A 25,590-nucleotide genomic window follows, 5' to 3' on the forward strand; every position below is an offset into this window, starting at 1 on the left:
CTATTTCTGCTTCTTAACCTTCTGGAACTGCCATATTGACATATGTAAGTGCTTTTTTATTTATTTATTTTTACAAAATGAGAAATAAATTGTTTGCTTTTGTAATTGGCAACATACCACAGTGAAAAAATGTAAAAAAACAACAACAAAAAACAAACAAATGTTCTCTGGTTTATTCTGCTCTTTCCTCAAAAAAGTTGAGCAACTAGACTGCTTGTAAACTATTCTAAGCCATAGTTTTCTCTCTTTTTTTTGGCTCACGCATTGACATTTAGATATAAAGCACAGGGCTATGTATGTAGGACTTCTGTTCAGTCATTTTTGTCCACAGCATTAGAGAAAACTGCCACTGAGTCGGTTATCGTGCCTGGAATACTAACAAGCCAGTCTACCTATGCCATTAGGATAGTTTATTACCACTAAAACCCTTGGCTACATCAAGAGCGAGGAACAAACTGGAAGCCATCCAGCAGATGTTTGGGTGAAGGGGACGACAGGGACATGACCTTACTATGTTGGGAATTAAATGTCTATCAGCATTGATCAACTGTGTACATCAAAATCCAGGGGCCACTTTAAGCACTCCAAAGACATGACAAATTCCAAACATATCCTGAAAAAAACAAATCACACTGTCTCACTGTCTGCTCTTAGTAGATGGTTGCCAGCTCTCTTTTAATTTCTTGGAAAAAAGTATCCATTTAATGTTCTGAAGAAATCAGATGACTTTCGGCCATTTGGCCGTGAGCCGCCGTTATTCATTAATTCTGCTGGAATAGGCCTCATGCACTGTCTAACTGGGACATGGAAAAGAAAACACAGACTTCATTAAAACTTTAATACGATCAACAAGCGTTCTAAAGCATAATCAACACTGAACATCAAAATAAACTAACCCAGAATATTTGATTCATTTCATATGGGGGGAAGGTTTGACAGCATGCCAAACGTTTGTTAATATGAATTCCAAATATAAAAGAGAAGAGCCATTAATAAATAAAATGAATAATTCTAAAGTTACAGACAGTTGAAATTATAGCTGGCGAAATTTATGGAAAGTGTCTTTTATAGATGAATGGGAATCAATATCAGAACTGTAGCTTCCAACTTTCAATAAGATACATTTTTTTTCAATAAGATGTTATGAGTTTATGTTGTGATGACTGGGTTGTAAAAAAGCAATAATTGACACCGGGCCATTGAATTAATGAAAAATAATGCACCACACTCAAGGTGGTTATATACACAAGTTTGTTTAAAACTTTTACATGTTATTCTATCCAAATAAGAATCCCCCCAAAAAAATCAAATAAATTATAATAATAATAATAATAATAATAATAATAAAAAATCCACAAACGCGCAGTCGAGCACAGAAGAAGTTTCAAAAAACGGCAACAATACTAACACTAGTATTATATTATTATTAATTATTATCACTAGTATTATAGTATTATTAATACTAACACTTTAAAAAACGGTACACGTACTGCGTTAGATTAAACTGGGAAGGGTCATAGCACTTGCATATTGTTGTCCTATTGTTAGTTTTAACTGCTTCTATTGTTCTCATTTGTAAGTCGCTTTAGATAAAAGCGTCTGCTAAATGAATAAATGTAAATGTAAATGTAAATGTAATGCAAGACCAACGGCCAAGGTCAGGATTTTAATTAAATAATGCATTTAATTTCAACAAAACCTTCGTATACCCTGAGAACACTTGGAATATACGACACATATCGCATGAGATCATTCTGTAATATTTTTTGTCTTTTCATAAAAAGCTTAATGCTGGTTGCTATTCACTGCCATTATATGGACAAGTGCGGGCGAGACTTATATATTTTTTTATTCTCCTTTTGTGGTCTGAAAAAGAAAGAAGGGCTTATGGCATTAGAACAACACCAGGGAGAGTAAATGATGACTTCATTTTAGGGTGAACTAACCCTTTAAGCAGCACAACTTTTCTACATTGATAAAAAATAAGAAATGTTTCTTGAGCACCAAAGCAGCATATTAGAAAGATTTCTAAAGAATCATGTTATCTGAAGACTAGAGAAAGGATGCTGAAATTTTTTTTGAAATATGAAAATAGAAATAAGTTATTTTAAATTATAAATATTATGTATGAATATTGTGTAATACTATACATTTATCATTAAATAAATGCATCCTAGGCAAGTACATAAAAAAAAAAAAAAAAAACTTTCCTACCGCATGGAGAGTCCAAACTTTTGAACTTTTTGTATTATAGGAAGCGAAAGGGGCATTGGGACTGGGACATGACTCAAGCTGGACCGTGTCACTGTTTTATATTTTAAACATACACTTCAATGCACCAGAATGGAGCAACCTAAATTTTGAACCCTAGAAAAGGTGTGGGAACAGTGTGCACATCAATGCTAGCATACCTGTAGCTGGTCTGATCAAATCCATGATGACCGAATCAGCACCCTTGGTGTAGACAGTAATTTGCTCAGTCAGCGGGTGTTTTACCACCACTGACATCCTCTTTCTTGTGGAGTCAAACCCCAGTGTGTGCAGAAGCTCGAAGCTTAGCTTGCCCAAGTGTGGAAGTTCCACGGTCACTTGATCTGGTAAACGTCCAACGAGAGCACACTTATAGGCCCGGGCTGCATAAACCAGAGCTGCCTCGTCCGGTGACTCCGCCTCATATCTGAGCTCGCATTCATCTTGAGCCAAAGCTTTTGTTTTATCAAAGTTGGGTGGGACGGGGCTGAAGGCATGCTGCAGGTCATGCTCAGGACGCTTCTCCTCATTCAGCTTGGTGAGCGTGCTCTCGGCCGAAGGGGAGGACAGCATGCTGCAGCCCACTTTATGGGAGGACGAGCGGTTGGTGGTCAGACTGGAGGAGCTGCTGCTGTTGGAGCCAGAGGTCAGGCGGCTTGGAGTGAAGCGCTTGATGAAATCCTCGATGGTCTTCACTGGAGACTTCAACTCGAAGCGACGCACCTGATAAGATCCAAAGAAATAGTCAAAATAAAACTCCTTAAATATTTGTGCATGATTGAATCACTTTAAAAAGTCATGCAACAGTTGTTTTTTCAATATGGCAACCAAACTCGTGGAAGATTCATTCCATAATAGAAGACAAGGCAAATGTTTTTTATCGCACATATGGTAACCACAATAAATATTTGAATACTTAACTGAATTCATGTGTTAAGTATGCTTGTTTAAAGGGTTGGTATAATGCCCATTTCACAAGATGTAAATAAGTCTATGTTGTCCCCAGAGTGTGTATTTGAAGTTTTAGCTTAAAATACCCCACAGATATTTTTATATAGCATGTTAAAATAGCCACTTTTTGAAGGTGAGCAAAAACGCACCATTTTTGTGTCTGTCCCTTTAAATGCAAATGAGCTGCTGCTCCCGCACAGGGGGCAGAACTACAACAGCTTGTGTCCTGAAAATTTCAAAAACTTTTAACCTTTAATGTTCAAACCGGAGTCAGACAAAAATGGAGAGACTCAAGAAGAAGTGACAACATGTAGACAACATTTCTGAATGGTTAGTTGATGAATTTATGAAGCTTGTGTAGTTATCTTCTAGTCATTGATTAGCATATTCTGTCATGATAATCTATAAATCGCGTTCCCGGGGGCGGGGTTTATGTAAATTTTAGGGTTGGTGATGTCACTAACCCGGGAGGAATGTCCTGTAGTCCCTACCAGCCGTTTGTTGTAGTCCTTAAAAATCTATTTCTTTAAAAGAAAATATCTCCCTTTGCTTTGAACTTTGAGCGTTGTAACTTTGTAGATGTTGTTTATGCTCAAACAGACACATCTATCTATCTATCTATCTATCTGAAAGGAGATTCATTTTTTTAATTTAGTTTCCCCAATGTTTAAGAATCTGCATGTTAATAGAGAAGGATGAATTACAGCAGAACTTTAAGCAGTTTATCAGACATCAGTTTCATTAAACTAAATGCAAATCACTCAGTTTAAGCTCAGATTTGTATCATGAAGGGAGGACAAGTCTTTGATTGCAGCATCAAACTGAACTTACAAACACACACTTATAAGAAGTATGCAGATGGCAACAGACAGGATGGGTTTTGAGGGAAACTCATGCCATAAATTCACAGAGGGTAAAGATTATACAATGAAGGATAGGCCATGCATCTTCAACAAAGAAACAGGTAGTTGCTCCTGCTCTACATCCTGCAGAAAACCACAGGAAGTTCACTGCAGCCAAAATACCAGTTCTGAGGTAAAATACGCTGTGAATGTCAGTTCCAGCTAATTCCTAGTGGTCTGTTTGGTCTGCCTGCTAGAGATGTGCAAAACTAGTCGATTAAATGATACTGCTGCTGCTAGTTGATTTGTTTGCGAATATAGGGCCAGATTTACTAACAGCTTGCGCCAGCGCAAACCCTCTTTTGGCATAAAAAGAAAACTACTGACATGATTTACTAAATGCACGCAGTGAAAAATTAGCGCTGAAAGGGCATGGACAGGGCTATTTTTGCAGCTGACCTTATTGCATATGCAAGGAGATTTACTAATGTGTGGACTAGTCAATTTACTGGTATTTGCGCCATTATTTACTGCACAAAAAAAAGCATGTCTTAAACCAGACGCTAATTTTCGATGCTCTTGGTAGATTACATTGGTCATTATGAAAACAGAATTAGTTGTTGTGCACATCCGTACTGTTTGCTTACCTTCTGTCTGGGTTGATTGGGTGAGGACACAACAACAGTGTTGCAGATAGTGAGGGCGATGAAAAAGTCGAAGATGTCACACTGGTCAGGGGGGATCTGGTTCAGGGGCTGACTGTGAAAACGCATGAACTCCATTTGACTGCTACACTCATTGACCTTATCCATGAGCTGGGGATCTGGAGTGATGTCCTTCTCCTGTCAAACGGATCAAATAAAATGGAAAAAATTAGTAAGCACTGGGTTACAGAGCGATACATGAACAGCTTAATGTGGAATGGAAGCACTTGCTAACCATAGGACTACTGAAGGCAGTGTGTTTGGACAGAATGCTGGCCCGTTTGGCTTCGGCTCTGCTCCCTGTGCGACGGTGAGATTTGGTGCTTTGGGATCGCAACACCACTTTTCCGCTCTGGTGACTGGTGACGCTGTCCCGCCGTGGGAGAGTTCCACCATGAGATGTACAGTCCTCCTCCTCTGAATCCAACTCCTGGTACATAGCAAGTCTCCTCGCTGTGGGAAAGACACTTTGTTAGACTGTTTGAAACTTAACTTTAGGGCTTCATGAAGACCTAAGGCTTTTCTTCATACTAATCCTGTATTTGAACGGTCTATTTGGGGCACAGGCTGTAGAGGGAGTGAACCACCAATACATTCAATATTAAATGACCTATTTATTACTTATTAGGGCTGCTTAAGTTGCATGTTAATTTAGAAGCCCAAGCTAAGATATAATATTTATTTATTTTAAGTTTTTAATGCTTTTAAAAGCTTTTAAAAGGCTGCATTTACTTGAAAAATACAGTAAAAACAGCAATATATTGAAAAATTATTACAATGTAATAACATTTATTTGGAAGAGAAAACTTTTGTAACTTTATAAATGGCTTAACTGTCACTTTTGAGCAATTTAAATCATCCTTGTTGAATAAAAGTAATAATTTCTTTAAAAAAATAAATCATCTACAGTCTGTGAATCTTCATTTTGGGGGATTTTTGATATATGCCATTAATTGCAATCAATGTGATTAAATGCGTAAATCAGTTCAGCGTTTCATGTAATTAATTTGATTCAAATGTTACATTCTACATTGATTGACAGCATTATTATTTATACAACATATTGCTCATTAACAGAGAATAAATGTTGTGTCCACAGAACAATAATAGCCCTTGTGTTGGGCACAGAAGACACTGATAACCCTAACCATTGGCATCATGCGAGTACTCGACTCCTGCCACAGTACAACGGCGAAACACCATCTTGTTTTCTGTGAGTGTGCCGGTCTTATCAGAAAAGATGTACTGCATCTGGCCCAGGTCTTCTGTGATGTTCAGAGCCCTGCACTGGAGGTGAGTGTCTGTTTCCTCATCATACAGCTCCATGTCCTGATGGATAAAGTATACCTGGCATATCTTCACTATTTCAATGGAAACAAAGAGTGAGATTGGGATCAGGACCTGCATCAGAGAGAAAGAGAAACAGAGAGTTTTGGTGTAGATTCATAGGGTTATCATCATTTCAACTACCAATGAGCCTACAATAAGACAGGAATTTAAGGAACAGTTCATAAAATTGTGGCATTGTTTAATCGAATGGTTTCTTCAAATGGAATTTGGAATTGTTCTACATAAGAGAATCTGAAGCACATTGTCATATTATCACACCACTTGCTATTCACCTGGAATACTATAATCATGGTCAGGAAGAGATAAATGGCTGAGACCACTGGAGATAAGTCTGTTCCTTCTGGGCTCAGGACGTCAAAGACAGGCCTCTTATCTCCGTACTGAAACATCCACAGGCCATGACCTAAAGAAGGTTTGAAAGAAAAACACTTCACTATATAAAGCAGGTAAAATGGAATCATGGGTATTGTTATTCAAGAGACACTGAAGATGTTAAAGCAATCTAAAAATGTTTAAGGAAACCAAAACAGTTAAACCACTACTTCCTCTCCAATGCTTCCTCAATCAGATACATTCATCAACTGCTGTAGGAGTATTTTTCGCATGGTAGCAGGCATTGCAATATACAATTCTGTTGTTAATTACTCACCCTCATGTCGTTCCAAACCCGTAAGACTTAAAAAGATCTTCATTTGTGTTCTGAAGATGAACGTGATGAAATCTGAGACTTTTCTGTCCTTCCGTTGACAGCTACGCAACTGACACTTTGATTCTTCAAAAAGTTCATAAAGAGATTGTAAAACTAATCCACATGAATTGAGCGGTTTAGTCCAAATTTTCTGAAGTGACACAATCACTTTATATGATGAACAGATTGAATTTAGGCTTTTATTCACATATAAACATTCATCAACTCACACATAAGATCTGGTAAACGGAAGCTCAAGCAGGTTTGCTTGACGTGCGAGAACCAATGAGGTTTATTCTCGTGTTACGCAGCACGTCTGAGCTTCCACAAGAACTGATGAGGTTCATTCTCGTGTTATGCAGCACGTCTGAGCTTCCACAAGAACCGTTGAGGTTCAATTTCGTGTTACGCAGGACACATGAGAGCTTCTGCAAGAACCAATGTGTTTTATTCTCACACTTCAAGCTTCTGTTTATGTTCGCTGATCAATGTTTAAATGTGAATAAAAGCTTATATTAAATCCATTAATCATATAAAGCGATCAAGGCTCTTCAGAAATTTTGGAATAAACTGCTCAATTCATATGGATTAGTTTTACGATCTCTTCATGAACTTTTTGAAGCGTCAAAGTGTCAGTAGCGTAGCTGTCAACGGAGGGACAGGAAAGTCTAAGATTTTATTAAGATGAATGAAAGTCTTACGGGTTTGGAGTGTCTACAAATTTTGCTTGCAGTTACAAAAAGGTTTATATATTAAATAACAAGATTGTCCCAAAATAGACATTACCACATGCTTAACTGAATACTTCATCTTGTTTAAAAATGTTTTTGTTTTTATTTTGGGACTTGATGGAAGCAAAAGATTATTCATGACAGATGAATCTGGCAGCTTCACATGATGTAACAGTAAGACTCAAAACAGTAACTAACAGTACAGTAATATTATACAGATAGTTGGTGATAGTTCTGATGGGATGAGCCACCTTTAAAATAGCCGACAAACACACACAACTTCAAAAATCTCAGACATGAAAACATTAATATCTTACAATACTATATTTTCTAGAAAAACTATTGATGCAAAGTGTTACATACCAATGGCGGAAAAGAGGCACATGACAAGGAGGATAATGACACACCAGAATACGTCTACGTTCATCTGCCGCTCAAGTTTGCTGCGTTTATAACGAGGGCCGTTGTTGTTCAACATTGCTTTTGTCTCATGACCTGAGAATCGGTACAAAAAAAAAGATAATATGAGCTGTACAAGTCAGATGACCTATCATTTAACAATTCTGGCATTTGTATATACACATGAAATTACAGGAAACAGTAAAATACACATTTTAACAAAGCTGTTCTTTTAATGGACTTAATAGCAGACATTTACCACAACTTTCATTATTTTTGCTTCTTTTTAAACGCCATATGCAAAGATTTTGTTGTATTGTCACACATTAAAAAATGAAAATAATGAAAAAATGAAAAAAGTTAAAATATTAAAATACCAAAATCCAAGATAAAAATAATACATTAAAAAACTATAATAGATATTAATGATAATCATGAACCATTTAACACTATTTACACAGATTTCCTTCACAATCAATAATTTTTACTACTAATAAAGTTTCATCAAAATTATTTTTTTTTTTTTATTTGTCAGTGAATAACACATGACGTGAAGAAAATAAAGAAAATCAATATAAATATCACTTTTGAACAAAATATTTAAATTGTACATCATTTCCAATAAAACTGCATAATTTGTCGGTTACGCAGTGTGTGGAAATATTAATTTTTTGGGACAGCAATAAAATGAACGGTAACACTTTACAATAAGGTTCCTTTATTAAACATTAGTAAATGTATTAACTAACATGAACTAACAATGAGCAATACATTTACTACTGTTTTTGTTAATCTTTGTTAATGTTAGTTAATGAAAATAAAGCTGTTCATTGTTTGTTCATGTTAGTTCACAGTGCATTACCTAATGTTAACAAGATTTTAATAAAGTATTAGTAAATGTTGAAATTAACATTAACAAAGATGAACAAATGCTGTATAAGTGCAGTTCATTATTAGTTAATGTTAAAGTTATTGTAAAGTGTTACCAAATGAACTTAGTTGGACAAAGGAGAGCTGTTAAACAACTCATAATTTGAGATGTGGTGGAAATTAGTAGTGGACGTTTCCAGTCCTGGTTTGGATAGAAGGCAGCGTACCTGCATAGATGACAATTCCTACAGCCTCCTCTGTGTTGCGGATGGTGCAGCCTCTAAGCAGCAGATTGTCTTTGTATAGCCCGTCTCTCCTCCCACTGCGATGGATTCTGTCATACACACCACACAGGCTTACATATCATATCACAACATATCAGTGAGCATTATACATAATCTAGTTCCAATCTGAATTCCTCGGTCCTCATTTGCTAGAATTTTACAATTGGAAGCTAAGAACACTGGCCTTTATAACCATATGTTGTGGATATTGCCATGGGATATCCACATAATTCTGCGTCCCTTGATGTTGACCACATCGATCCATCATCCTTGACAGTCCACAGGGTTTCCCCCAGGATCCCTCTTTCTCAGCACAAAATCAATAGTAAAGCCATGACCTCACTAAAATGGCTCTGCACACAGGTAAAGCCCTGAGGCCATCTGGATCCCGCGTTCAGTCAATGCAGCACTTTTTGTAAAACCCTAAAGCCACGTCATAGAAGAACTGAGCAAAGTGAAAAGATTCTCAGGATAAATGAGAGAGGACGAGTGGCGAGCAGGCGAGGATTGAAATCTTAAATCCAACGAGACCTCAGATCCGAAAGCGTGTGATTCCAACACCGGGAAAAAGTTCAAGAGGTCCCAGGGCTAAGCTTGCTGATAAAAATGGCAGCAAATGCAAATTAACTCCCACTGAATGAGCGCTGAATGCTAAACACCTGTGGTGGGAGCTCAATAAACTTTAATGCAAGCACTAATCCCACTGCTAAATTCAGGATTACATCTGTGAACTCTTCATTTTGTCAATTATCTGACAAGGCCTCTGGCAAGTTTTTTTATCCCCTAGTAGTGCATTAATCTTTGAGCTTTGCTCTGGTTTAAAGGCAGACCTGATATATTAGCTGTCTACATGCCCCATGCTGTCAACCACAGTTCTGGCTTAGTTCGGAGCCATTGGTCTCTTTGTTATCCTGCACCAAGGGGTCAAATTTTGGCTAGTCAAGGGGTAATATTTTGGTCTAGTTAGGCCCTTTCTGATAGATGTCAGACTACTATCATATTCTGATTTGTCCTTCTGTTATCTTATTATCATGTCATTATTCAAGTTGCTGATGTAGTAGTAGTAGCAGTTAATGTAGTAGTAAAGATTGTAGTAGTAGTTGTGGTTGTAGTTGTAGCAGTCATTGTAGAAGTAGAGACTGTAGGCCTAGTAGTAGTTGTGGTTGTTGAAGTAGTAGTTGCAGTTAATGTAATAGTAGAGATTGTAGTAGTAGTTGTGGTTGTAGTTGTAGCAGTTATTGTAGAAGTAGAGACTGTAGTAGTAGTTGTGGTTGTTGAAGTAGTAGTTGTAGTAGTAGACGTTATAGTATTTTTAGTAGTCACTCCTTACCACGGATTGATTTCTTTATATCTGTTTTATTTATATCTGTTATTTGTTTTCATATACTGACTTATACATGTTTATGTATGTATGTTTATTTGTATTTGTTTTTGTATATATATATATATATAAAGGTAACTGGGTGGACGTGTCACAGTACATACTTTGAAGAACAAGAGGTAGAGAAAAAAAAAGGAAGATATATATCTATCTATATATATATATATATATATATCTTCCTTTTTTTTTTCTCTACCTCTTGTTCTTCAAAGTATGTACTGTGACACGTCCACCCAGTTACCTTTACATGCACACACGCACACACGCACACACACAAACGCACGCATCTGTCAGTTCCTGACTGTATTGGTTTTGTTTTGTTTGTTTGTTTGTTTGTTTATTTGTTTTCCCTGTTTGTGATCCCAATTTATGTACATCTTGCATATACCAATAAAAAAAATAAAAAAAAGACTACTATCATATCATATGCCAGCAAAAAGCTGAAGCATTAAAGATCATTCAAAATGTAATTTATGTATTCTGACACAATAAAATATATTGCAAGCAACATATAAACTGCAAATATTTCATTATATTCTAGCAGATGTTTTACTAGTGCACAATTGTTTGGAGGGCTCGTAAATGCATGCATTTACCCAAAAATTAAAATTACATCATTTACTTACTCTCATGTCATTCTAAACCTGTAAGACTTTCTTTTTCTGCAAAACACACACAAACACACACATATTCATATAAACAAAAATACACAAAATATATCAAAATTGTCTGAAAAACTGTCCATTTAACCCATTGTTCCATAAGTCATTGCCCATTTTTATGGGCAATGACTTTCATAATATGAACAAAAATTAATTTCCTTCTCTCTGGGCCTCGAGTTTTTTCACGTAGTGTTTTAGCGCAGCGCGTCTGTGTTGCACGTCACCATGTAGGCTCACTATTGGCCGACGCTGGTCATGTGTGTGATGCGGGTGACGTACAACACAGAAGCGTTGCGCTGTTACACTACGTGAAAAAACTCGAGGCCCAGAGAGAAGGAAATGAATAGTGGAATAAAGTCGTTATTTTTGGGGGTTTTTGCGCACAAAAAGTATTCTCGTCGCTTTATAAACTTAAGATTGAGCCACTGTAGTCACTTGGACTATATTAACGATGTCTTTAATGCATTTTCTGGGCCAGCAAGTTATAACGTCTTTAGAAGCCTATGGAGGAGTGATCCAGCTCTCAGATTTAATCAAAAATATCTTAATTTGTGTTCCGAAGATGAACGAAGGTCTTACGGGGTTGGAACAACATGAGGGTGAGTAATTACTGACAGAATTTTCATTTTTGGGTGAACTAACCCTTTAAAGTGCACCCGGGAAACTCATACATCCGAGTCTGTCAAGTATTTGTTACTTTTGTTTCAAATCAACACGCCCCTTCCATTGTCACAACTCGTGTATCAGCTAGAATTACGAGTTTTCCACTTGTAAATTCAAATTTTCTTGGCCATTCATGTGCTCAGAACTCATAATTATAATACTTTTGACTCCACTTAAAGGGCACATTAGTTGCATGGAATTTACCATTAAGGTGACTGGCTCAAAACAACTTGGTTGCAGACATGCCTATGCCCTCGAGGTATTAACCTCATTAGATCGCACTGCACATTCACCAGCTGGGACGATACTGTCTCTTAATGCAATAAGCTGTCACTCCAACAAGGAACAGTCCTTGGCGCCCATCGTGCACCATGTTCCCTCTTTTGCTACGGTAAGCCACTTTGTGGTAACTGGACAAAAAAGCTGGCAGCACATCAGAAGCATCTGTTCTCCATCATCCAGGGAAATAAATGTCATAATCCTTCTGGTTCCTGTCAGCTGACTCACTTGGCCCTGCTGTCATTACCATACCATGTGCAGCAGGTTTTCTTCTAAACACAGGAGATACAGTTCTTGGTTTACTACTGCTACATCAGTCTGCCTATACTGTATATAATATATTATGCATGCTAATCCTAAGCCTATGACCTGTATTCTTTAGCCATCATTTAAGACTTTAAGACTGCAAGATAAACAGAGAATAATCTTAATCCACACCTTGAAAGTCTAAACACCAGATTAACAAACTGTTTTAAAAAGTGAAATAGAATAGTAGAATAGATCATTCTATGCAATGGGTGCATTTTCCAGTTTGATAAAGTTTACAATTGAATTTGGCATTACAAGCCTTCAAAGTCATGAAACTATAAGGGGGCTTCTCAGAATTGAATGATGATATTTCTAAAAAATATCTATTTTCAATTATTTACTATGGTAATTGACCAATATCATGGAAACAGGGTTGACATTTTAACTTTACTCAAAATCATAACACAACATAAGATAAATTGATAAACTTATCCTTAAATAACTCACTTCTTGAAAACAATGATTGTATCCTTCAATTTAGTTTTTTTTTTTTTTATAGAATAATATCGAATACTACATAAAAAAAGGGAAATATGTGACTAACAGTGTAAACGCACAACCTGGGGGCACAACTTTAAGTCTTATTAATAACACAATATACAAGTATATATAGAGACAAAGACTAAAAAAACTTTTGTTCTCATCAAAATGTGTATTTACAGATGTAGCAAGGAGATGTTAGAAGCATATTGATGAGAGGGCATTGTCATAATGAAAGACAAAAAAAAAAAAAAAAAAAACGTAAAAAAAAAATTAACGCTTACTCGCTTAGTAAAATTTGGCATTAACTGTTGTTACAGTCAATAAATACGATATATGATAATATAAATGAGGGTCACAAATGGCACCAGTTTTGTAGAATGACTCTTAGAATATAATTTTTTGCATGCATCTGATCTAAACGCACCAAAAAACATTCTGGTGGAAACATTTCACATACTTCAACAGCAGCATTATTTATAGCCTCCATCCATCTACCACACTAACAAATAAAAGACTTTGTGACCCATTCCTACAGTTCTCCAAAAGGGAATGCGGCTGGTAAGAGGAAGAATAATTGGGTAGAATAACAGGGTTGAAAAGTCATCCGAATAATGCTGGAGTAAGAGAAATACACACCATCTATCCATTACAAATATATTAAACTGGATCTATGTGGGTCACAAAATAACCATTCATCTGGTTATTTGAATCTCAAGAGCTAATGGAATTTTAATCACTGCCAGCAAAACAAAACAATGGAAAGATCGGAGTCATCTAAATGGCTTGTGGTCTCAAACTCGGCTCCTGGAGGGCCACTGTCTTACAGAGTTTAGAGCCAACCCTAATTAAACACACCTGAACTAGCCAATCAAGGTCTTCAGGATTACTAGAAACTTCCAGGCAGGTGTTTTGGAACATGTTGGAGCTATACACTGCAGGACAGTGGCCATCCAGGAGATGAGTTTGAGACCATTGGCTTATGGATAAGAAAATCATTGAATATAATGAAGTACATATTGCTAGGTCTAAACTAATTCACAATACACTTATGTAACAAAGACCATGCACATGGACATGACATTTCCATGACATTAAGACTGTTGGGTTAAATCATTAATGCAATTTTCTTCAAAGGATTAGGTTGGACAATACATTATTAAGCAATAATGTAAATGCCCTTTAAAAAGCAATAATGCATTTAACTTACATGTATCCACGAAATCTGTTGAGGTCATTGTTGGGCTTCTCACATTCAATAATGCTGTTGTACTTTGATGGGTCAAACTCACAGTCCTGCAAATGAAAAACATATTTGCAATTTGGGATGTGAACACTAAATCACCAGAATAAAAAGAGTTAAAGTTTTTATAAATGATCAAAGGATAGTCATCATCTATTCACCCTATGGATGTACCAATCTGATTATCAGTATACACAGTACTGAGTATTGTGCATAATCTGAACAAAGTCCTGGGCTTTTGTTTAAAAAGACTATTTTGCTGGAGTTTATTGGTGATTCTGAATGGTGTGGTACTCGCTGTTGGATGAGCGGACTGGAGTAGAGGACTGAATACAACTCCTCATTCACACAGTAAATGCAATATAAAACTCAGTAAACTCTTGGACAGATGTAATACTCTTAGTTTCACACACACACACACACACACACACACACACAATTATTTTTGTTCTCCAACTGTTATGAATTTTTCATTGTGGACTGAGGGTTGCCCGTAAATCCATGTTGCTTTAAGCTCATCATCACGCATTCAGGATTTGCACAGGCACTTTTGTGCTGCTCTGTATTGCAGCCTTTCATACTATGATAGATTTGTGTAATAAAAGATAATTCATAGGGCTGGGTATTGACACAAATTTCACAATTCAATTCAATTTCGATTCACAAGCTTACAATTCGATTCGATTTCGATTACGATTCGATTCGATTCAATATCGATTATTTTGGATATCAGGTACAATACATTGCAAATTTTCTCAAGGAAAACAAATCTCTTAACTATTATTGTAAACTATGGGAGTCAGTTGTAGCCTATAGGCTTCATTAGCCTACTATAATATTGAAGGTAAAAATGAACTGATTTGTATACAAACACTTAGAATACACTTTTATTTATTTTTATAATAATAAAGTTATATGAAATTATATAAAAATTTAAATGGTGGCTGTCATAAAAAACTTTCCAGATTTATTCAAACATGCATTAAATATTGAAGAACATAAAAAATTATAATGAATAGCCTATGTAATATGGTGCATATATTTAACAAAATGCTCTTCTCTAGAGTTAATTTTTCTAGCTGACTAACGAGTTTATGGTCACTGGATATTTTTTTCTGAGGTAAATGTGACGTTACATGACATTTGTTTACTAACGTCTTTCCACGGTTGAAACACTGATTGAGCGATTCCATGTGACATGATACGGACTTCGATAAGTTGTACTCTATCTTTTAACACACTTTCAGATGCTCATTCATGTTTATTTCGCGCTGTAACTGGTATTATTAAGGCGGAAGAGAAGGAATGTGCGCTCTGCGCTGCTGCTGCTCTTGAGCTGCGCCAGAGCGATCTCACGCCACAGCGCCAAAACGGTAATTATGTTTTTGAATTTCGTAAGAAAATGGACGTAATTTGAAATCTGAGACTTCGTTTCATATCAATAATAACAAAGCACAAAGATTATTGTGATTTATTGGATGGGATGCGCGCAACAATATTCCATTCATTCATCAACTGAAAACAGGATGACTAATCGATTCTTGGGATTTAAGAATCGATATCGTTTCGTAAAAATGAGAATCGAATAAAATCGAGAAATCGATCTTTTTTACCCAGCCCTAATAATTCATATATTTATTATCCAATTCATTTGTTCAATCGTATCTATAATGTCTGTAGTCCTATTTAAAATCTATACAGCATAGATTCCAAAAGAAATGCTTTTTATAGTGCATATATTTATGTAGTACTATCACAAATGTACTGTTTATAAGATTTTAAGAAGGTTGTCTTCTAAGTTCTAACACAAATAGTAATTTGTAAATGCCGCTTTTAAAATCAAGATTTTACCAGATAGCAGTAATGCTGCGTTCCAGGCAACCTGTAACCCGTGTTTTTCCAACCTTATACCCGTGAAAGTGCACTGGAACGGCAGTCAAACACGTGACTTCCCACCCGTGAACTCGTACTAGATCGATGTACTCCCAGTTACGAGCTCTGACGTCACATAGCCCGCGAAACCATACAAAACAACAATAGCAGCCCCTACGGATGCAGTGTTTCTGCAGGCGGTACACGGTGAGAATACACTTTAGGACAATATAACATTGCAGTCAAATTAATAATAATATAATAATAATGATAATAATAATAATACACACACGATTATGTATTACAATGTTATGTGTCTGAAACAATAAGTATGTTGTGAAAGTGTATTGCTGCATTGTTTACATCTAGCTACCACAATTCCTTGCGCTCAGGTAGTTACAGGTAAAAAACCTGTAAAGAAACACCAAGATGTGCATAAATTCTAAAAATATGCATAAAAAAATAAAAAATAAAAAATAAAAAAAACACTCAATCGAGGAGGACAATTTTTTTAAGCCAAAAAGAAGACATGAACATAAACTATGATGGAAACACATTTACGGAATAAAACACTCAAATGCTCAAAAAAAGAAACATCCTGTGACTTTGCCTTAACAATGGATGTGATTGGATAACTGAACTAACCAGCAGACCAATTTCATTGCACAGCATCTCAAACCTTGGTTTAATCATTCTGAAATGTCTAAGCCAAAGTCTGTCCTCACAATGTTTTGGTATAATGACCTCCCAGAACTCTCTCACATGATTGCCTTCCCAAACACCAGGCATCTGAACGCAAGATAACATGACAGTTTATAGCGTTTCCTAAATTTATGATGTGCCGCCCACAGCGGCTTTCCCAATTGAAGCAACTTCCATTTTTATGGTAGTTAGATATTTTGCTGACATATGAAACACTGGTTTAATCGCAAATGTTTTACATAATATTCAAATTTTGCGCATAAAAGCGCAACTGGATGGAAACAGCTATTGACTAGATTTTGTCAGGTTACTTGGGTTACTTTTGTCATACATTATTGTATGTGTGTGTGTGTGTGTGTGTGTGTGTGCTTGAGGTATCGAGCCATACCTAATTCCTCTTCGTGTTGCAAAATTTCAGTCTGCTCCTCACATAAATCTTAAGATTTTAGAAGACTTATAATATATAGGGGCACAGGCTTTATTGACTACTTTTAAGGTACTTTTTGTCCCTTTTGTTTCATGAAACAATAGCAGCATGAACATTTTTGTTAGATTAAGGTCATTTTCTGGGGTGAACTAGGTTTTGATACACGGTTTTTTTTTACCAAACTGTTTTCAGAGCTCTCTTATTGACATCTTAGAACGTAAAACAAACAGGTTGAGCAGTGCCAAGGTAAATTAATATTTGACTTTGGTGTGAATTGACTAAAGTTATCTCAGTGGGCAAACGCAGACCAGCTGAATACACACAGCATCACATTAACTGTTCTTGACACCAGGATGCTTCTATTCAGTTCTTTACTCAACTTTCACAGCAAACACTCCACAGTCCTTAACACTCACCAGGTCGATAAAGCTGCGCACCACCTGCCTCTGTTTGAGGTTGGTTTCGCCGTCCAGTGTGGCTGTCTCGATGTGACAGAGGCGGTCCGGGTCGCTGCTGCTAAGCAGAAGAACGTCCGCCGGCAGAATCTCGTTGCAGCGCAGACGAATGAAGTCTCCGACCCGTATCTCCTTCCAGTATTTCTCCACATACCGTTTCTCACTCCTACAAAGGGCACAAGAAAACGTATCTGTACATGTAATTTACCCATATTGATGTAGCCAAGCAAAGAGGCTTTGTTATCTCACAGACACCAATGTTTTCCATACGCATACATGCCTTTCAATATTGAATACTCAAATCACAAAAGTTAATCCTCAAGTTAAGTTGAGATTGACCTTACCATTTCTATGTTTGGGGTCAGAGACTCTAATGTTAATTACGATTAACATTAGAATTACTCTAAATATTATCATTACAATGTAAATCTTACCTAGCAAGTATATTGTACAGTTTGACAAGCATAGGATCTCACTATGCTAATGGTGTACAGAGTGCGAATTACCCCACCATAATGGGGGGGTACTGCTCCTTCACTTCTTCTATGACCATCATGGTTCACTACCATATCAATCCCCACCGTGATCGTCAAGTGCAACATGTGTTGTGTAACACACATACAAGGTCTAAACATGCGACAAACTGATAATCAGTAGGCTACAGAATATCTCATTGTTATTATATATCCAAAAGAAAACTGTTTTGATCAACTCCCAAAAGTTAGAAGTTAAGTGCACTGAAATACCATTCTAATTACTAGTAAAAGTAATACCTTTACAAGAAGCCTATTGCCTATTTCAGGGTTTTTCCTGGCTCAAAATGAGGCGGAGGTGGTAAAATCATAATAATGTATTTTAATAATAAGATAATTAAATGTGTATTTTTTTTGTAGATCATCATAAAGCCTAATGCCCACATTTTTTTGTTGGTGGAGCTCGGTATCTCTAGGGGGATCGGGGGGCATGCCCCCCCGGAAGAAAATTGTGTAAATTTTAAAAATAAATTCATTAATCTGGTGCACTTTGAGTCACCCGAATCCACTATTAAAAATAAATAATCCACCCACAAACCGCCTGTATTCTTTGATTTAGCTATCTGCATCTGATCATCACATTACAATTATTCAAATTCTCAGTATTAAGCATATGGTAACATATCACACTGAAGTAGGCTGATTTAAAATGAACATTTATTTAAAATAATAGTTCTTCTTTTGGCAAAATTACATTTCCTTAATAGCCTAAACAGAGGCTTTACTCCCTTCAAGCTTAAATTGACAATGTTTCATTACATCACTGTTTGAAAACACTCAGAATAATTTTTTGTACCTTTATAAAGGGCATTTTCCCCTAATTTTATTAAATGTATGCTCCATTTTTCATTTCAAATTCTTAAATTTGATAAATATATTCAATTAAAATAATTAGACACTAGGCTGTTACCAATAAAATAAAATAATTTACATTGAAAAATTATAACTGTATTAAATTAGATTATTTTAAATATTTTGAATATACAAATAAGGAATGTTGAAAAGAATGATATTTTATGAAACTAGCGTTTTGTCATTCAACATTGACACTTGCTTGAGAAGTTGAAGTCGTTCTCTATCTCCGTTGCTTCTAGCCACGGTGGTTAAAAATGGTACGGTCCACAACAGGGGTGTCTGAAATTGCTTTACATTAAAATGTTCCTACAGTGAAAATAGGAGTTGACTTGTATTGTAACTGTAATTATATTTTTTTCACAATATCAGAAAAATTATCTGACCCCCCAAAACTGATATTTCTGTCCCTTTCTGTAATTCGAACTATGATGGTGTATCTAATGTTTGCAAACAAATAAACAGTGCACCAGACATTAGTTGCAATGAAGTCTCTGGATCTGCCGGGTGAATAATTCCAATTCTAATCACATGGAGCCATGTAAGGTACACACCAAAGTTTAAGGTTAGGGGTTTTGAATAGCCTTAGCAAGCATGACTAATACTAATATTACTAGTATACATATTAGTATTACTAATATGAAGGTAGAATTTTTTTTTTTTGTAATTCAAGAAAGCCTTGATTGTGATAATAGCACAGAAATATGAGACCCAAATGTTGGTAAAAAATAAAACAATGTACATGAATCTGTCTTTGTCTCCCATCAGAGAACTGTGCTCTTACAAATAACCATCTAGAAACTCTAAAGACAAGGCGTTCAATTTTCACAATTTGCTTTACCATAAACTTATTTGACATTTGCCTCTGATGCTTCTGCATTAACAGAGAACATATCCATAAGCACTGAAAGTGGAAAAACAACCAGACCAAACAAACTCCACACGGAACTGAACAATAAACAAACCACATCTGTGCCGTGTTCAAAACTGGGAGAGTAGTGTTCATCATGGTGAAGGCCTAACATGATGGACAACATGACGCCTATTTCAGGAGGACAAAAATAATATTACAGGGCTTTGGCAAACATGGCTGCAGGCAGGGACTCTGGCTCTCTGAGAGCTGCTGCTAAACAAAACTTCCTTCTGTTTCTTTTCCCGCCCTTCTACACATAAGAGTGGTCTTTTACTGCAACACAGAACCGTAGTGTGACCTCTTACACAAATTCAGCTTGTATAGTTGTGTACAAAGTAGAGGAAGAACTAATTCTCCATGGTTTAAGAGGGAAGGAAGAGGAGTCACCTGTTGGCAAAAAAGGAAAAGTGGCCACCGGGAAGGTTTCTTCAAGTCTCTTGACAGATAATATCTTTTGTCACATAAATGACTACATTAAAAATCACTCACATTTTCACCTGTTATTTTGGCAATGCAGTTTGGAGGCACATAGATTCATGGGCAAAAAAAGAAAAGAAAAAAAGGGCCAAGCCCAAAATGGCTAAACACTAAGCTTTTAATTGTCTTCACCACAATTTATTGGTCAGGAAATTAGAAATATTTAAGCAAATGTAGTACTTAAAATTGCTTTCTCAGAAAAACATCAAGGACAGAATGAAGTTTGGCAGAATATGGAAATTGTATGTGGAGTGATGAATCACAATGAAACACGAGTTGCATGGTGATGCTCCAGAGCGGTGTCTTCGAAAACCTGGTGGGAAATATAATAATAAATGCTTCTCTACCACAGTGAAGCATGGAGGAAGAGGTGTCATTGTGTGGGAAGCCTTTTTAGCTGCTGGTACTGGTGAGCTACTTCACTGTAAAAACAACAACTTTGGAGTACAGGAGAATATTGCAGGATGGCTTTCTTCCCACAAATGAAAAGTTGTAATCTAAAGAGGAATGAGCAGATGTTATTTTTCAACTATGCTTCTGGCCAAATTGCAAAGACAACCAAGAATTGGCTTGAGAACAAGTCCATCAGGCTCATGTTTTGGCCTGGTCAGAGTCCAGATTTGAACCCTATAGTGAATATTTGGTCTCATATTAAACTCAAACAAACTGGGAGACATTTTTCAACTACTCATGAACTGTTTGAAGCCATCAACATTGAGTAGAACAACACTAACTCTTCCTCCTGTAAAAAGCTGTCTGCATCTGTATTTGTGTAATTCTTGATAAACTCCTGACCAGTGATTTGTGATTAAAATGGATAAGCATTTAAAAGACCACAAAACGTTTGCCAACTTTTGACTTGGCCCGCCATACCCAGGAGTGTAAAATACACACTTTACCTTCAAATCAACTCTGAACCTATGTTTAACTCTATTACTGATTACAGGCACATGACTTTGAGGGTCAGCAGTGCCAGACAGTGTCCAGTTGTAAGTAGATAAACATGTCATTGAAAGGAAGCAGAGACAGATTAGGGTGGTCATGAGGATGTTACACTGAGAAAGCAATTCACAATCTAGCTTATTTTATAAATAATTCTGGTCACTGTAAACGCTTAAAACTAAGAATTTGGGGGATAAGCTTTTGAACATCCTGGGCGATTTATACATGAATGAACAAAAAGATCAGCCAGAGAGAGTAAGAAAGAGAAAATTGTGAGGAAATGTGATAAGTGAAAGGATGACCATGAGCACACAATTCACTAATTCAGTTTCAGAGTAGATCTTAAATTAAGTCAAAGCTACAGGTATTAAAGAATTTTAAATTATTTTATATCACTTCATGAAACATTTTGTCATTTCATCAATGTAATTGCATCTGCACTAGTTTCTTGTCGTTTACATGTGTAGTGACACCTGTGAAACGGCTGCTTCTCGAACAAGAAAAAGAAAATGTAGGGCGGAACATGATTTCGTCCATCGGGAATTGATTGGATCGTAGGATTGCTGTGATTTGCTACTGTTCTGATCCCATGTGACTGACAGGTTGTCCCGCCCTCAGTAAACATGTCATCAGAGTGAACTATCCACGATAGGCTACATATTGTTGCATTTTTGTATTGTGATATATTGAGACACGATATATTGTTAAACCCCTATTAATTACAGTTATAACTTATGTTGTCATCTTGCTTTTATCCATTATTAGTACAAGCCTGTTGTAGCAGACCCGGTCTGGATGATGGCCAAAAGTTTATTGTTTATTGTACATCACACAAAAGATGAAGCGTGCGTTTTTACTCCAGAAAATCACTGTAAGAGTTGAATAAAACAGTACAAGTGCGCATTAAAATCGAATCCGTAAACTCCCTCTCTCTCCCTTGCGTTATCATAAACATACACAGCGAATTACACAAAAACACTCATTACAACTAACAGTAAACACAGACCTTATGCCTTTTCGAGAGGTGCTTAAACCTGATGAAAGGTGAACTGTAATCTGAACTTTCTCTGATGAACTGTAATAAAGTGTGTGCTCTCCCTTTCATTACTGCCGTGACCAGTATCGGGGCGTTCAGGGCGGGTTATCATTATAGGGTGGTTGTGTACACTAGAGTTCTCAACGGGTCGGGTCGGCCCGACAAACCCGACGGGACCCGCGGGTTCGGGTCGAAAATATAATCAAATGACTCGGGTCGGACCTCGGGCTTAATCTTTTCCGCTCAGTGAAAAAAAACAAAAAACATTTATTAATCGTCGCTGCTGTTCACCGTAAAGAAAGTCTGGCTGCTGCGTGCAACGTGCATTATGGAGAGGGGCGGGGGCAGACCTGACGCCGCTGCGTGCACGCCTTTAGCCTGGAGAGAAGAAGATGGAGTTGGTGAAAAGTAAACTTGCCGCAGGTGAATTCACCGTCGCTACTACAGCCTATTTAGATATTTTAAAGTTTATTGTTTCAGTTGTTTGTATTGTTTGTATTATTAAAAGGCGTGAACATTAAAGGTTGGTTTGAATTCCCGTCTGCTGGTCATGATAATACGTGTATGAGAAAAAAAAAAATCCGACGCGCGTCGGGCCGCGGGCCGGGTTCGGGCAGATAATTATGTTGATGTGTCGGGTTAGATCGGGTCCGGGCTTTAAAAGCCACGGGCCGGGTCGGGTCGGGTTGTAATTTTCAGGCCCGTTGAGAACTCTAGTGTACACACACTGCCAACACACATTTATGTTCACTATGTAAAAGTAAATTTTGCATAATAGGTGCCCTTTAATTAATAATAAAATGCAAGTTATGTTTTTTTTTCCTCCTCTAAAAAGCCTAATTTTATATGTGTAGTGTTTGGTATTTTTTTCCCCTCGCTTTTAAATCACTAATTCAGCACGTGCAATCAAAGAATTCGTGGCAACAACAACAACAACTCTTATTTTTTATGATTGAATTATAACAGTTATTTATATTTATTACAAATTAAGTTATTACAAATGTTTTTGTGGAGACCTTGATAATTTTTCAGGATTTTTTTTTTTTTTTTTGATGAATAGAAAGTTCAAAAGAACAGCATTTATTTGCCAAACCTTTGAGCAGTAGTGCATACATAAAATTAGTATTTACACTTGTCTATGTCCCCAATGGCTCACAAAACAGTAAGGAGGGAAAATGTGCGCTTTCAATCATATTCAACAAATTAAAATATAAACACTATAAATGTAAAATAGCCATGTAACAATTATCAACAGTAAATCATTACCAGTCACTTACACTGTAAACTGTTATTAAATTAACAGAGCAGACATTTTTCCCTTTTCTCTTGGGTCCTTGTCAGTCTAAGTCAAATCAAAACATTGACAGGCAACTCAACAATCAATAATGCTAAACTAAAACTCTTTCAATAAAGGTCTATGATCCATATGTCTTTAATACCATTATGTATTAATAATAAGTCAATACTAATAGTATTAGTCCATAAACAGTGATTGAGATTTAGCTCTGCTACAATGTAAGCTTTCACCAGATGGAGACACAATGTATGTGCAGACAGGGTGTGCTTCCTTAGGCAATTTTCTTGGCATTCTCTCACTCAAAGATAATCACTGAGTGTTCTAAATTTAAGTGTCGGGTATGCTGAGTGGGGTGCAGTCATGTGTCACTAACAACAAACCCCTATGAAGAATCAGTGATTGTTTTTATTTCACCTCTGTAGGTCGAGGTCATACTCTAGATTCTTTAAAGTGAGGGGGAAAAAATCAGCTATTATCTGTGGTCATTTTTGCAAATATCCAATAGTTCCAATTGCTGTTATGAGCAATAACAAACATTGCATTATTTGAAGAGCAGCACATTACCACAATGAAGAATATATAAAATCATGAACCAGTTCATTTAGGAAGAAATGTGCAAAGAAATGCAAATGAACGGGGACGTGTGGATATTCAAGCACAGACCTACATAGAAAAGACCACTGAACTGAACTTTCTTTAAGGTCATTTCCTCCAGCGACACAAATGTGGAAATGGTCCACCAACAAGACTTCCGAGAGAAAACAAGCAGCTCAGCAGAATAAAGGCTTATGGGTGTATCTAGTCAACAGAAACGAAGGTTGTTCTCTGAAAAGCAGATTGGCTCTTTCTCTACACAATTCCTACAAATCCAAATGGTCCCACATAGCCAATAACGCATCACTGCTAAAGCTTCCAAAGATACAGTATAAAAGAAAGAAAATAACTGAAACGACCACCCAAAGCAAGCCTTCTAACCACAGACAGAAACTAGTGTGCATGGAAAAACTGAGTGGGACAGAAGTGTCATGGGAGCAGAATGTTACTTCTCAATTTTGGTGAACGATAATTACTCAAAACATAAGCATGTCAAACTGTAGCAAGATCAAACTGATCAAAGACTTTGTTTATGAAAATTGTATAAAAGGTTCATCAACATAAAATACAACCTGAGCTTTTAAATATGCAAAATTAAATGAACAGCTACCACACACAGTTTAGAATTAATGTAATAAACTTTCATTTATAAGCAATTTAATGTCCTAAACAAGTTTAAATAAGCTCTTTATTTAAAAATCACTTTACTGTACTACATTAAAAGAACCCAAACACCATCTTCAGTTGTAAAAACACAAGAAGTAACTCTCGCAAATATACTGTTTTGAACCAACTGAAGATGGTATTTGTGTGAAAACCAAAACGTCTTGTTTCATTTTTATCTAATCCAGTGATTTTTAAATAAAGAGTTTGTTTGAACATTTCATAACCTGGATGTTTTAGAAAGTCATGAATCTACATAGACAACATCCTAAACAGTTATGCTCACCAAGGCTGAATTCATTTGATCAACAAATACAGTAAAAACAGTAATATTACAATTTAAAAACAAATGTTTTTTATTTTAATATATTTTAAAATGTTATTTATTTCTGTGATGGCAAAGTTGAATTTTCAGCAGCCATTACCCAAGTCTTTCAAGATCTTTCAGAAATCATTAGAATTTGGTGCCCAAGTAACATTTCTTATTATTATCATCATCAAGGTTGAAATTGCTTCATATTTTTGTGAAAACTGTGATACATTTTTGTTTAGGATTCTTGATGAACAAAGTTAAAAGAACAACATTTATTTGAAATAGAAATATTTGTAACACGTCTTTGTCACTTTTGACGAATTCAATGCGTTCTTGCTGAATAAAGCACATGTGTGTAAACATTCACAAATTAAGACAAATAGTAAATAATTAGGACAAGTAATCACTTAATAAAGCCTGCTTTATTA

The 25,590-nt window shown here is 36.3% G+C and overlaps 1 protein-coding gene across 1 annotated transcript in view; it reads right to left on the reverse strand.

Annotated features, from left to right (window-relative positions):
* atp10a (ATPase phospholipid transporting 10A) overlaps window positions 1-25,590 on the reverse strand; it is a 53,669-nt gene that overhangs the window by 21,562 nt on the left and 6,517 nt on the right. Inside the window, exons 2-10 of the mRNA XM_084127877.1 lie at window positions 17,504-17,708; window positions 14,054-14,139; window positions 9,013-9,119; window positions 7,880-8,011; window positions 6,370-6,500; window positions 5,896-6,148; window positions 4,983-5,200; window positions 4,691-4,885; window positions 2,412-2,973 (exon numbers count right to left, since the gene is read on the reverse strand). Coding sequence (XP_083984003.1) covers window positions 2,412-2,973; window positions 4,691-4,885; window positions 4,983-5,200; window positions 5,896-6,148; window positions 6,370-6,500; window positions 7,880-8,011; window positions 9,013-9,119; window positions 14,054-14,139; window positions 17,504-17,708 — 1,889 coding nt within the window. The remainder of the gene's footprint in view (window positions 1-2,411; window positions 2,974-4,690; window positions 4,886-4,982; window positions 5,201-5,895; window positions 6,149-6,369; window positions 6,501-7,879; window positions 8,012-9,012; window positions 9,120-14,053; window positions 14,140-17,503; window positions 17,709-25,590) is intronic.

The sequence above is a fragment of the Abramis brama genome (genome assembly GCF_963993115.1).
Source record: "Abramis brama genome assembly, chromosome: 11".
NCBI lineage: Eukaryota > Metazoa > Chordata > Actinopteri > Cypriniformes > Leuciscidae > Abramis > Abramis brama.